This window comes from Lolium rigidum, chromosome 6 (genome assembly GCF_022539505.1).
Source record: "Lolium rigidum isolate FL_2022 chromosome 6, APGP_CSIRO_Lrig_0.1, whole genome shotgun sequence".
NCBI lineage: Eukaryota > Viridiplantae > Streptophyta > Magnoliopsida > Poales > Poaceae > Lolium > Lolium rigidum.
Genome location: NC_061513.1, coordinates 289,770,208 through 289,784,526, shown reverse-complemented (window position 1 = coordinate 289,784,526; position 14,319 = coordinate 289,770,208). Strand labels below are relative to the sequence as shown.

General features: G+C 51.4%; 1 protein-coding gene across 1 annotated transcript; it reads left to right on the top strand.

Moving 5' to 3' along the window:
• The first annotated feature begins 2,534 nt into the window (after positions 1–2,534).
• On the top strand, positions 2,535–4,047 carry LOC124664343 (protein ASPARTIC PROTEASE IN GUARD CELL 1-like). Its single transcript, XM_047201884.1, has one exon. The coding sequence runs from the start codon at positions 2,535–2,537 to the stop codon at positions 4,029–4,031; it is 1,497 nt and encodes a 498-aa protein (XP_047057840.1). The 3' UTR covers positions 4,032–4,047.
• The last annotated feature ends 10,272 nt before the right edge of the window (positions 4,048–14,319 follow it).

Here is a 14,319-nt window from a genome sequence, read left to right as displayed (position 1 = left end):
GGGCTCGAAACCACGCCGACGCTTTTTGGGGCGTGCCGGTGTGAGCCCAAAAGCTACACCAACCCCCAAAGGCTTTAATACCTAGGTGGATTAGAGTAGATTGGAGTGGATTGTGGGTGTATTTTGACTTGTAAGGGATTCAAACCACCTCAATCCATGGCAAGCCCTTCAAATCACTGCAAATCAAACAAGCCCTTAGCGATTAGATGGCGGTAGAGGAGGTCGGTATCTTGGCGGCGGTGGCAGTAGGGGATCTCCGGAGTCGCCTAGGGGCGACCAGGGACGGGCTCTTTTACCACCGCTAATAAACCAAACAAAAATTGGGAATCACCAACTTTGTATCTAAACCTAATAATACGCACATATTTATAGTGAATCACATTTTATCGCAACCCATGTCCAGGCTCAACTTTCCAATACTTTTTTTCCAATTAAAAAAGATCCAAATTTTCCGAACTAGTATTTTATAATTAGGTTAACATATTTTATGGTAGCAATTATAAGGACTAATTTTTTTTTTCAATATTCATGTAGTATGGGTTTAACTTACCTTACTACTGCATGGCATACGACATCCACATACCTACGGCTAACACTTCTAATCGTACAACAAAAATGCGTATCTGATATCAGGGATATTAATCCCTATTCCATTACATGAATATGGTCCAAACCCCCGGTGTGGTACAATGTATATTAACTCCGTGGAAACTCCTACCATCCATGTCTTTAAAAAGACCCATGTTTTCTCTACGCTATCATCTCCTCATCTATACTAACATTAGAGCATCTCTAGTGGATGGTGTATATGGACGTGTAAAGCCCGTTTACACGTTTCTGGCCCAAAATCAGTCTCCAGTGGATCATGTATACAGTCGTGGAAGCTTTACACGTCCATCCACGACGCTACCCATCGTGGAAATAAACACGCCCGAGCCACGCTCGTGAAAACGGAACCTCTTCTCCCAGCTCTGCTCCCGCTCGCATCCCGCCTCCGTCCGGAGCCATCGAAGCTCGCCGGCGGCCACTCCCCTCCGGTAAGCTCTCTCTCTCTCGCCCCTTTTTATTCCCGCATGTAGAGTAGAGGTGAGGGGAGGCGCGGGGAGTCGCGCGGCGGCCGGCCCCCATCTCCGGATGCGGCGGCGCGCGCGCGCCATGGAGATGGGAGGGCGCGTAGAGTGGGGCCGGCGTGCTCTGCGGCGGGTGCGGAGAGATGAGGCCGGGTGTCTCTGCGGCGGGCGCGGAGAGATGGGCTGGGGGGGCTGCGGCGGGTGCGGCCTGGAGGGCGGCGGCGCTCGCCCTGGAGAAAGGGAAGGCGGCGGCGGGTGCGGCCTGGAGGCGGCGGCGCTCGCCCTGGAGAAGGGAAAGGCGGCGGGTGCGGCCTGGAGGGTGGCGGCAATGGACAGTGGAGAGACCGGCTTGGCCATGTCGATTTGGTATATGTCCATGTCAATTTGGGGCTTCTCCATGTCAATTTGATGCATGATTGTGGTCTGGGGCTAAAATAGTTGTGATTTGATAGTGTTTTGCTACAGATTTTGTACTGATGTACAACCTGATGTGTACAAGAACTCTCTGATTACTAATTTGTTGTTGGCTGTGTGTCTTTGTTGATTGCTTGCAGATGGATGGTGATCAAAGTTTGTTGGACACAGTTGGTTTTGGTTACTAACAAACACAACCTGATAGTCCAATTGGAGTCCAATTGAAAATATAGCCGTTGGAATATACACGTCCTGATTTACACGTCCTGATACACGTTCTACTGAAAAACTAGGAGGTGTTAAATTTAGCAATGTGTATATGGACGTGTATATAGAGATATACACGTCCAAATTTGCACCTTCCACTAGAGATGCTCTTAGAAAATAGCCTCAAGAGAAGCTCATGGATATGTCAAAAGAAACTCTTCTTCATAGGATTAGGAGGCATGTGGAAACCGGTCCGAGCAATGTAATTCTATCCCAGCGTGGAGATAAGAGTTTGACGAGCTATGAGGGTTCTACCTTGTTAGCCTAAGATTGCTATAACTAGGGTGACACTGCAGGCAAGCAAGCAGGGTGGTTTTCTTTTCCGACAAACGCAATTTACTCGGACTAGAGATTGGGACCTGTTGTATAATTCGAACTAGAGGTTGGTGTGACGGAACAGAGGCGTAGATTCGCAGCACACATGGCGTCAACCAGTTTTAAATCACTTTGCTCAACGAAAAACACAATTTATAATCACCACGATTCCAATTTCTAATGGCGTCCCTCCCGACCTACTTGTACTCAGCAACATAAAGAAGAATTCATGGGAGGAGTAAATTGGATGGAACCAAGAGCGTGCCTCCTCTGCCGTTCTTGGCCTTGAAACCCATTAAACTCCGTGGATCCCATCGTCCTGCCGCGCGGTGCGATGACGAGAAGAAGAATGACGCGAGATCTCCTCCGCTACCTGCAGTGACACACACTACATTCATTCCATTCCCCATCTTCCTCACTCACTCACTAGTCTTCACTCCACTCCACCCACCACCACCTGTGGCCACAATGCAGCTCCTCCTCCTCGTCCTGCTGCTCGCCTGCCCGCCGCCGGCGCTCTCCCGCCACCCCGCGCCTGCTGCGTCCACCGAGACGCTCGACGTCGCCGCGTCCCTCTCCCGCGCCCAAGCCGCCGTCTCCCGCGACGCGCTCCCCCTCCACCAGTCCCTCGCCGCCACCGACGACGTCCATCCGACCGAGGGCCGCCTCTCCCTCCGGCTCCACTCCCGCGACTTCCTCCCGTCGCAGCAGGGCCGGCACCCGAGCTACAAGTCTCTAGTCCTAGCCCGCCTCCACCGCGACGCCGCCCGGGCCGCCGCCATCACCGCCCGCGCGACCCTCGCCGCCGACGGCATCACGACCTCCTCCCTCCTCCCGGCCAGCACCGACCCGCTCTACTCCGCCTCGGCCGCCGACATCCAGGGCCCCATCGTCTCCGGCGTGGGGCAGGGCAGCGGCGAGTACTTCTCGCGGGTCGGCATCGGCCGCCCGGCCCGCCAGCTCTACCTGGTCCTCGACACCGGCAGCGACGTGACCTGGCTGCAGTGCCAGCCCTGCGCCGACTGCTACGCGCAGTCGGACCCGGTCTACGACCCCGCCCTCTCCACCTCCTACGCCGCCGTCGGCTGCGACTCGCCCCGCTGCCGCGACCTCGACGCCGCCGCCTGCCGCAACGCCACGGGCGCCTGCCTCTACGAGGTCGCCTACGGGGACGGCTCCTACACCGTCGGCGACTTCGTGTCCGAGACCCTCACGCTCGGGGACTCCGCGCCGGTGTCCGACGTCGCCATCGGCTGCGGCCACGACAACGAGGGCCTCTTCGTCGGCGCGGCGGGGCTCCTCGCGCTCGGCGGCGGGCCGCTCTCCTTCCCGTCGCAGATCTCCGCCACCGCCTTCTCCTACTGCCTCGTCGACCGCGACTCCCCCTCCGCCTCCACCCTCCACTTCGGCTCCGACGCCCCCGACTCCTCCCAGTCCACCAACTCCAACCCCGTCGTCACCGCGCCCCTCGTCCGCAGCCCGCGCACCAGCACCTTCTACTACGTCTCCCTCACCGGCATCTCCGTCGGCGGGCAAACCCTCCCCATCCCCCCCACCGCCTTCACCATGGACGACACGGGCTCCGGCGGCGTCATCGTGGACTCCGGCACGGCGGTCACCCGTCTCCAAACCGCCGCCTACTCCGCGCTGCGCGACGCGTTCATCCAAGGCACCCAGTCCCTGCCCCGCACCTCCGGCGTCTCCCTCTTCGACACCTGCTACGACCTCTCCGGCCGCACGAGCGTGCAGGTGCCGGCCGTCTCGCTGCGGTTCGAGGGCGGCGGGGAGCTCAAGCTGCCGGCCAAGAACTACCTCATCCCGGTCGACGGCGCCGGCACCTACTGCCTGGCCTTCGCCGGCACCAGCGGCGCCGTGTCCATCATCGGGAACGTGCAGCAGCAGGGCGTCCGGGTCAGCTTCGACACCGCCAAGAGCACCGTCGGCTTCACCGCCAACAAGTGCTAGCTAGCTAGTGAGCTTAGCTTGGTCTCGGCTGGTTAATTAGGGAGTGATTAGTGTGCGGTAATTAAGTGGGAATGTGGAGTGTAGCGGAGACAGTGGGGCTTTGGGAAAAGGCAAAGGCGCGAGGACAAAGACAAGGAGTGCCAGCCTGTGCGTGATTGATGGGTCTAGTGTAACTGTCCTTGTAGTCGTCGTCGTCTACCTCTGTGCATGCCGACGAGCTCGACCTCGACCTCGCCATGGATCTCTCTACGTGTACTACGTGCGTGAACGAATTTGTTCATGAGTAAATTATTGTTTTCCTCATGTCTGAAACAGCCCTTTTTGCTTATTGTAAGTGAATTAACTCGTACTCCATTGCTGCGCTTGCTAGTACGGGTGTAAATGGATAGAACAATTTTTGCATCTAATTCCGTTTTATATCCGTTTTAAAGAATGTATATCAAGTTTGAGGAAATTCAAAGGATAAGGATATTTGATTCTAAATTTGAGAACGAAACTGTATATCAAGTTTGAAGAAATTCAACGGATAAGGATATTTGATTCTAAATTTGATAACGAATACAACATTTCATATGGTATGGTAAACATCACTTGAAATCCGTATCCAAAAATTATTTAAGACTATCCTTTAATTCGAATAACTTGATTTTGATCCAAAACGTCAAAATTAATAGAGCATATGTAGCAGTTAGTGAGTTGTCGAGTTTGTATCTTTGTATTTAGTGACTTGCCGAGTTCGTCCATTAAACTATAGCTCACGTATATAATCACTCTATCGAATATGAGTGTTTTTGTTTTACAAATTATCTTCGGTTGTATAGTTTGTGGATCTACTTATGCATGTAAATATCTGATTCCTTTTTCGCCATCCCTATTCAGCTCCATTTTCCTTTTGAATCCATAGTCTTATATGAATATGAGTGTTTTTGTTTTACAAATTATCTTCGGTTGTATAGTTTGTTGATCTACTTATGCATGTAAATATCTGATTCCTTTTTCGCCATCCCTATTCAGCTCCATTTTCCTTTTGAATCCATAGTCTTATATGAATATGAGTGTTTTTGTTTTACAAATTATCTTCGGTTGTATAGTTTGTTGATCTACTTATGCATGTAAATATCTGATTCCTTTTTCGCCATCCCTATTCAGCTCCATTTTCCTTTTGAATCCATAGTCTTATATGAATATGAGTGTTTTTGTTTTACAAATTATCTTCGGTTGTATAGTTTGTGGATCTACTTATGCATGCAAATATCTGATTCCTTTTTCTCCATCCCTACTCAGCTCCATTTTCCTTTTGAATCCACAGTCTTATATGAATATGAGTGTTTTTGTTTTACAAATTATCTTCGGTTGTATAGTTTGTGGATCTACTTATGCATGTAAATATCTGATTCCTTTTTCTCCATCCCTACTCAGGTCCATTTTCCTTTTTAATCTACAGTCTTATATGAATATGAGTGTTTTTTTTTACAAATTATCTTCGGTTGTATAGTTTGTGGATCTACTTATGCATGTAAATATCTGATTCCTTTTTCTCCCTACTCAGCTCCATTTTCCTTTTGAATCCACAATCTTATATGAATATGAGTGTTTTTGTTTTACAAATTATCTTCGGTTGTATAGTTTGTGGATCTACTTATGCATGTAAATATCTGATTCCTTTTTCTCCATCCCTATTCAGCTCCATTTTCCTTTTGAATCCACAGTCTTATATGAATATGAGTGTTTTTTTTTACAAATTATCTTCGGTTGTATAGTTTATGGATCTACTTATGCATGTAAATATCTCATTCCTTTTTCTCCATCCCTATTCAGCTCCATTTTCCTTTTGAATCCACAGTCTTATATGAATATGAGTGTTTTTTTACAAATTATCTTCGGTTGTATAGTTTGTGGATCTACTTATGCATGTAAATATCTGATTCCTTTTTCTCCATCCCTATTCAGCTCCATTTTCCTTTTGAATCCACAGTCTTATATGAATATGAGTGTTTTTGTTTTACAAATTATCTTCGGTTGTATAGTTTGTCGATCTACTTATGCATGTAAATATCTGATTCCTTTTTCTCCATCCCTATTCAGCTCCATTTTCCTTTTGAATCCACAGTTTTATATATGAATATGAGTGTTTTTGTTTTACAAATTATCTTCGGTTGTATAGTTTGTGGATCTACTTATGCATGTAAATATCTGATTCCTTTTTCTCAATCCCTATTCAGCTCCATTTTCCTTTTGAATCCACAGTCTTATATGAATATGAGTGTTTTTGTTTTACAAATTATCTTCGGTTGTATAGTTCGTGGATCTACTTATGCATGTAAATATCTGATTCCTTTTTCTCCATCCCTATTCAGCTCCATTTTCCTTTTGAATCCACAGTCTTATATTTCAGGATTCGAATCCGTAACTGGTCATTATTCGGTCCGCTCTGAATCTGTCATAAGAATATGGTATATGTTAACATCAATTTCTGATCCGTTTACATCCATATGAGCTATTGGTATGTGATGTCTTTTTTACTTCTACATGAAATTTCAACCCACAAAAACTTCTCAAACTATCGTATTGTTTTGTGATTCATGTCACACATGAGATACAATAATAAAAATATCTTAGACGGTAGAATTGATCATGATCCGTGATAGTCATAAGCTGCAAGTAAAATTCAATGACATCATTTTAACTAAAAATTAAGTTAATTTTAAGATTTTTATTCCTGGTTAGCTTGGTGAACTGAGCACCAGTGTAGCTAAGAAATGTCACATGCGTCCATGATTAAAAAAATTAAATTATCCCATCTTATAAGACATCTATTCCAAAGTATGTTTTGGTTGTTGGCATGGCATATTGGCATGGACCCCTAATAATAATTATAAACTTTGCTGGTGACCGATCGGTCTCCCGCATCACATGCTCTTGCTTTTGCATGCATGCATGCAAGGTGCTGACCGTGACTGCTTTGGGAGTGAGATGTACTGCTGACTTTGTCGTGACCCACTTGATTGATTGATTATTTTTGTCGATCCAAAGTGTGCTCACCTGGGTAATTATACTACTAGCACTAGTATTGGTCTACTTTCAAAGATCCAGAATGAAGACGTTTGCGTTTCTTTCACGTGGCGGGCTAAAATTTTCTATATTTGATTGTCTAGCCCGATTTTATATTTCTCTTTTTAACAGGAAGAGGGGTCTCGAAGACCCCTGAAGCTGCGTTCATTCCATAGACGGTGGATGACAAATTACATAAAGGACCTTTGAAGGAAGTAAAAATATAACTAGGCCCTTGACTTTTGCAATGAAGACCCTAAAACGAAGATGAAAAAGCAATCCCATCCAGGTCTTCTTCTAGCTCCTTCTCCACCGATCTCTCGTCTACGCATCCGATCACGATCGACCGCACCACCACCGAGGACTAGACCACTTGGGGTGCAGCGTCGGGAGCACACCGCATCAGAGCTGAAGGGCCTCCGAAATGGCTCAATTGTCTGGAGGTTGAAGAACACCTTTCGCCAGCAGAGAGACATCAGATCGTGCGCACCTTTTGCTGGCGAACAGGGAGGGAGTAGCTGCCAATCGGCCATCAAGGTCAACGACAGCCTTGCCGTCGATAAATCTCTCCCATGAAGGATGTGCAGCGGCCGCCCCACCGGCCCAAGATCACAACAGCAAACCCTAGCCGATGTGCATAAACTCCACAACGCAGCCCTTCCAATCTTCCCTTGAGACTCCATCTTCCACCGATCCGCCCGCCACCACAACAGTCGGTAAGAAGAGGACCAACATGAATTAGGATCTCACATACCATGGCCTTATTGAAGGAGACATCTATGCTCATCCCCATCACTTCTATCTCTGACCTCCAGAGCATCAAACAGAAGAACCCTATCACCGCACCAGACTTGGCCAAAATCCAGTGTACAGCTCCACAACTCCATCTGGGAAACTACCAGCGTAACTCCAAGACTAGGCCTAGCTACAACTGTACAGCGGAAGGGACACTCGCCCTACTCGCCGTCGGCCACCGCCGGAGAGGAGAGGGGAGGGGCCAACCGGCCCTTGAACGTGGGAAAACGTGGAGAGGAGGGCTGGAGGGGGACGAGAGAGGTTTGGAAGATCGTTGAACAATTTCCGATTTTATATTTCTGAGTTGTACGATTCTTAAAGCACACTTTTGTGCGCGTAGAAGCAGAGACGGAGCAAGGATTAAATACGAAGGGGGTGCAAATGAACGACTTCTCTACTTGGAGGGGGCCATGACCCTGGCTCCGTCAATGAATTTAGATTTGTTTCTACAATTTTCTACATAATACAAGGGGGCTTTAGAAAAAATTCCATCATTAGAGGGTGCCATGGCCCTGGCTCCGTCTCTGCGTAGAAGCAAACTAGTACAGCTTCAACACCCCAAGGACTCCACCACCAACACCTCGACGAGCACCATAGCTCGGGCCTCCACCCTGGCATCCGTCTGCTATCGCCGGCCCGACGCCCTCCACCCACACGCGAGCCGCAACGCTACACGAACCAGACAATCGCCACCCAAGTTGCACATAAGAATCTTCCCTTAGACCACGGCCGCCACGCCAAATCCGGGGCCGCTACCCCCGACATGCAAGCAAAAGAAGCCCAAAGCTACATCTGCCCAAGCCGGCAGACCTTGCCACCCTCGTTGCATTGCACCAGGTCGCCACTGGCGATCTGGTGCAACGAGGGTTGCTACCCACCCTATGACGAGCCACAACCCCACCTCCTAGCTAGGTCACAACTGCACAACTATCCGAAACCACCGCCTCGACATGAAAGAACAACCTCGAGGTCGTCGCCTCGACATCCACCACACCTTCTCGCGAGACAAACTAACGTGCCAAGCAGTTTGCCAACACCGACAGTGTTATCACCAAGATTTGACCAAGTCAGAGGTGGGCCGCGATCAAGATGGACGTGAAGATATATACGTGGAAGGAATGTGTGAAGCGGCCTGGTTTACCAAGTTGGGCTGAACTGCCCGTGTATCTGTAACATATTAGATCGCATCTTAGTTTAGAAATTAGAGTTTATCTCGTGCACGGTTTAGTGCACGCCCACATTAGAAAGTCCCCTGGACTATAAATATGTACCTAGGGTTTATGGAATAAACAACAACCAACGTTCAACCACAAACAAATCTCGGCGCATCGCCAACTCCTTCGTCTCGAGGGTTTCTACCGGTAAGCATCATGCTGCCTAGATCGCATCTTGCGATCTAGGCAGCACAAGCCTGCCTACGTTGTTCATGCGTTGCTCGTATCGAAGCGCTTTTGATGGCGAGCAACGTAGTTATCATAGATGTGTTAGGGTTAGCATTGTTCTTCATGCTGCATGCTTTCGTAGTGCAACCCTTGCGCATCTAGCCGTCCTTGTGCCTCATCATGGGTGCAGGGCGGCACCCCGCTTGGTCTTTATTTAGTAGATCTGATCCGTTATGGTCGATCCTTGATTCATCAAGGATTAGTTTAACATCTGCAATAGTTAGGCCTTACAAAGGGTTGGAGGATCCAGCGGCATGCGAGGGTGTAGTTTGCTGCCCCTAAACAGGACGTTCCGAGGATCAACCTAGTGTTGGTTTTTAGGCCTTGTCTAGGGCTGGCTTACGTTTACCGTGCGTGAGCGCGAGGCCCAATCGTGAGTAGGATGATCCGATTATGCGGTGAAAACCCTAGATCGTCGTGGATCTCATACGCTTTTATCGATCAAGCGGGACCACCATATATTCGGCCACCTTGGACGAATCATGGGTGAATCGGCTCCCCGAGCCGATTCACGAGACAACCCGAGAGCCGATCGAGGCTCGTATTTAACGTGTACGTGTGTGCCCTGCAGGAAACTAAGCGAGGCATCATCCACACCTTCCCGACCGGGTATAGGTCGGGTGGCACGCCCTTGCGACCCGAGCATCGGCGCGCGACCGGGGAGGCTTTGCGGGCCGTCGCTCCGAGGGACCGGGGCCAGCCGCAGCCCTAGTCGTTCCCGGCTCTACCGTGTTGGCCGGTCGCTGCCCGCCGGTGGGTTTCGACGCCAACACATTCTCGGCACGCCGGTGGGACAGATCTTCAACGACAACCCTCTCGCTATCCACATCGGAGATGGCGAAAGACACCATACCGTCTTCATCGAAGCGGCGGAAGAAACTCCGGTCACGTACGGGGATCTCACCGGCGAGCTCAAGAAGAAGTACGACGAGATCAAGTCCGCCCTCGAAGCCGACCTAATCGGCTCTTTCCACGAGACCCGCTCCCATGGCATCGGATGGAAGGGGTTCACACCTGAAGGCGCGCTTGATGGAGTGGACCTGTCCACCCCGTCCGAAGAACGCACCGGGTCGCTGCGTCAGGAGATCAACTTCATGGTGGCTCATTCGCCGCACCGCCACTCGAGAGCCCGGTGAACACGTTGGAGCGCGTCGCTTTTCGCGTGATCCAGGAAATCATGAGCCATCGGTACTCTCCGTCGGGACCAGCTCTCGGGACGCATCGAGGAGAGTTGCCACTCCGGTCCCGTCCGCCGCTGCCACATGCGTTGGCGGCACCAGCTGAAGTGCCGGCTACACCGGCATTCGTCGTCTACAAGATCGGTGGTGACCCTAGTGACTACCGGTTCTTGGCCGAGGCGCCCAAGGAGATCCCGCACGGATACGCATGTGCATACGTGCCGGATCGCAGCACACCGGGCACCCTCGAACCGAGGTTACAACGGCGGGGACTTACGGAACAACGGGAGGAACGTCGGAGACGAGCTCGAGAAGCAAACGTGGCTAGCTAAATACGCCACCCCGACAAAGCTCCCGAGCCCAGCTCCTGCAGCTTGGCTCGGAACCGGAAAAACAAGCATGGGCTGGTTAAGTACGCCACTCCGGCGAACCTTCGGGGTTCGGCACCCGCAGCCATCACCGCGGATCAGATTTGTACGATCCTGAAAGATCGGTTCGGCATGATGCCGAAAAGAAAGGCGATCGGCTATACCAAGCCGTACCCCAACGAGTACGAATTGATCCCGCTACCACCCAAATATCGGCTCCCGGACTTCACAAAGTTCGACGGATCGGATGGTTCCAGCTCCATCGAGCATGTGAGCCGATATTTGGCGCAGCTGGGCATGATCTCGGCATCGGATGAGCTGCGCGTGAGGTACTTTTCACGGTCCCTCACGGGATCGGCTTTCGGTTGGTACACTTCGTTGCCACCGAACTCGGTCCGTACTTGGAAGCAGACTGGAAGAGCGGTTCCATGAGCAATATCACTCAGAGGCTTCCGAGGCTGGCATTGCCGATCTAGCACAAGTACGACAGAAGCGCGGGGAAACAGTGTCAGAATACATCCAGCGCTTCAGGACCGTTAGGAACCGATGCTATTCGGTTCATGTAAGCGAAAAGGAAGCAGTTGAGTTGGCGGTGGTGGGTCTATCATCATCGATCAAGGAAGTGGCCACCCAGGCGGACTATCCTTCATTAGCACACATGGTGCAGAAGTTGTCAGCATATGAGCAACGCCACCCGGATATCTACCAAGATAAATTCAAGCGCGTGGTTACCATGGTTGACGCAGGCGAAGATGAAGGTCCTACGGGAGAGCGAGAGGTCGCGGTAGGCTGAGTGGACTCGAGCTGCGGGCCCGGTGAACCTGCAAATGGGTAAAGCCACCAGGGGCCTCCAAGAGGGTTCGACTTCGACGTGACGAAACCGAGCAGATTTTCGACCTCTTACTCGCGGAGAAGCACATAAAGGTACCCGAAGGCCACAAGTTTCCTACGGTGCAAGAGCTGAACGGAAAGCCATACCGCAAGTGGCATAACACGTTCACCCACACCACCAACGACTGCGGGGTGTGGCGTCGGCGGATCCAAGCGGCGATAGAAAATGGGCGATTAATTTTTAACCAATACGCCATGAAGGTCGACACACACCCCTTCCCCGTCGACATGGTGGAGTTTACCCACCTTGGAGGGTGCCGACCTGATTTCTCAGCCAATATCAGTATGGTAGAGCTTGGACACCGCTCCGGGAAGGACGGGGATGAGGACAGCTGCTCTCGTGAGCAAGGACGCGAAGGGGCCGCTCCATGCGATCGGCTCCGTCAAGATGGCAAGCGCTACGTCGCGAGGGGGAAGTGAAGAACATAAGATATCAACGACCCCTCTCCGATCACCTCCTCAACAAGTATGTGAGTCGATACGACCAACGCCGGCAACACGGCGGCGACGATGAGAGAGACCGTCCGGCCGGAGGAGCCGGAAGATATCGTCGGCACGATCACAACGAGGAGGAGCACGAGCACCTTGCCACGGAAAAGCCGGGGAGCAAGATGACAACGCCGGACACTGGGACTGCCCCTTCTTCAGATATTGCTGGGATTCAGGAATGAGCCGATTGCCAACAATCGGCAACTGCCCAGAATGCAACCGGAAGAAGAGGGAGGCAGCCAACGTGTCCGTATTCGAGCGTTTAGGGCCCCTCCCACCACAGAGCAAATGCGCTGAGTCCCCTCGCCGGGCGGATCTCGAGGATTCGGAAGACGAGGGACAAGAAGAGGAAGAAGACAGGTACCATCGTCCAAGGTGGTGCCCCGACGGACTCAGCCATTCACAAAAGCGCGAGGTTCGGCGATTGCGCGGTCCGGAGGAAGCCGAAAGGTTATACTTGCACACGCCGAGGAAGGCACGACCCGATCCGGCTGCGAAAGTTCAGCGAACCCCGGATGAGGAGGGATTGCCGCAACGAAAAGTGTGGCGCCCCAAGCAAAGGAAAGCCGATGATGAAACATCGGCCGGCACAAACATGGTGCTCGTTCGTCCGGCAAGGTGTGGAGCTCCACGACTACACGACGCACCCGAGGCGGACAACGGCAAGCGCACCAACATGATAAAGTCGGAGATTGGGCTGGTTTTGTCTACCGGCTCGGGCGAGTAGCAAGGCTACGTAAATAAACAACGTGGCGAGGCTGATCCTTGCGATCGGCCCTCCGAAACTGTTGAAGGGATATTACTAAACCTTCACTGAGCAAGCAACGTGGAGGCCGATTCCAGCAATCGGCCAAAATTATCCTCACCATCTATTTTGCCTGGGATCAACAGTTGGCCCAACAGGGGCTACCTAAAGAGCCGATACCATCAATTCTTGACAGAATCGGCTCGGGGGGGCACCTAGATGGGTGAAACATGAGGGTATGAGGTGACACGATCATATATGGGGGCCGACACACAAATCGGCCTAGAAACCTAGAAAATTCAAAAAATTTTGAACACAGCCGATGCGGCAGACATCGACTTAAGGATATGAAAGCCGATGCAGGGCCATCGACTCAAGAGGATCAACTGTTACGATCAGAGGATCAAGGAAGCACGAAAGGGGATTTTAATGGAAGAGCTCCTCAATGGAGTAATTTAAGGGCTCGGATCCTCTCTTCAAGGAAGATGCCAAGAGCAGCCTGGACGTGCGGGTCAGGTCAAGGATGGATTGAAACTCGGGGGGCAGCTCGCCTTGAAGGCTCTCTGCTTTGGGAAGCCGATTTATATGCAAATCGGCTGGCTCTGCATGATCAAGCCCAGGCACATTCAGCTAATTTGCGCATCCTCGTCTCTGTGTTGCCTTGGCCGAGACTCGGGGGGCAACAGGCCTGGTAGATGCTCTATTGAGGGGCCGATTGGGGTACCATCGGCTAATCTTTCGTCGCAACCTTCTTCGCAAGATGATGAGCGCTCGAGAAAATCGTCAGTTGAAGGATGGAAGGGTAAATGTCGAAGGACCGATGCGTTGCTATCGGCTCGTTACGCATTGGCAAAAGGGACGAATCGGCAAAATCAGATTGGGGAAAGTTCTTCATTGAGAAATTTCTTACATAGAAGAGCTGATTGCCCTCAAAAGGGGATGCATTACCCCGCCTACTTCTACGGATCCTATGCTACGGGCCCTATCTATGGACCGTTGCTGCCCTCGTCATAGCCGTCATCACCGCTGTCGGCGCTGCTCCCGGCCGGCTCGTCATCGCTGCTCCAGCGGCCGCCGGCGGGGCCTTCATTGTCCTCGTCTTCCTCGTCGTCGTCGTCGTCGCTGTCGAAGTCACTCAGGTTCCCCGGCCAGGGGCAGTGGCGCTTGGCTGGCGGCTCGTCGGAGGAGCTGTCGTCGTCGTCATCCTCCTCTTCGTCCCCCTTCACCTCCTCGGAGGTGGCCCCATCCCAGGGGAAGCGATCATCATCGTTTTCTTCCACTGCTTCCTTGTCGGCGAGGAAGCGGAGATCGCTCTCCCCATCAGTCAGA

Excerpts from the sequence above, each read along its gene's own strand:
- LOC124664343 (XM_047201884.1), top strand. The coding sequence starts at position 2,535 with ATGCAGCTCCTCCTCCTCGTCCTGCTGCTCGCCTGCCCGCCGCCGGCG.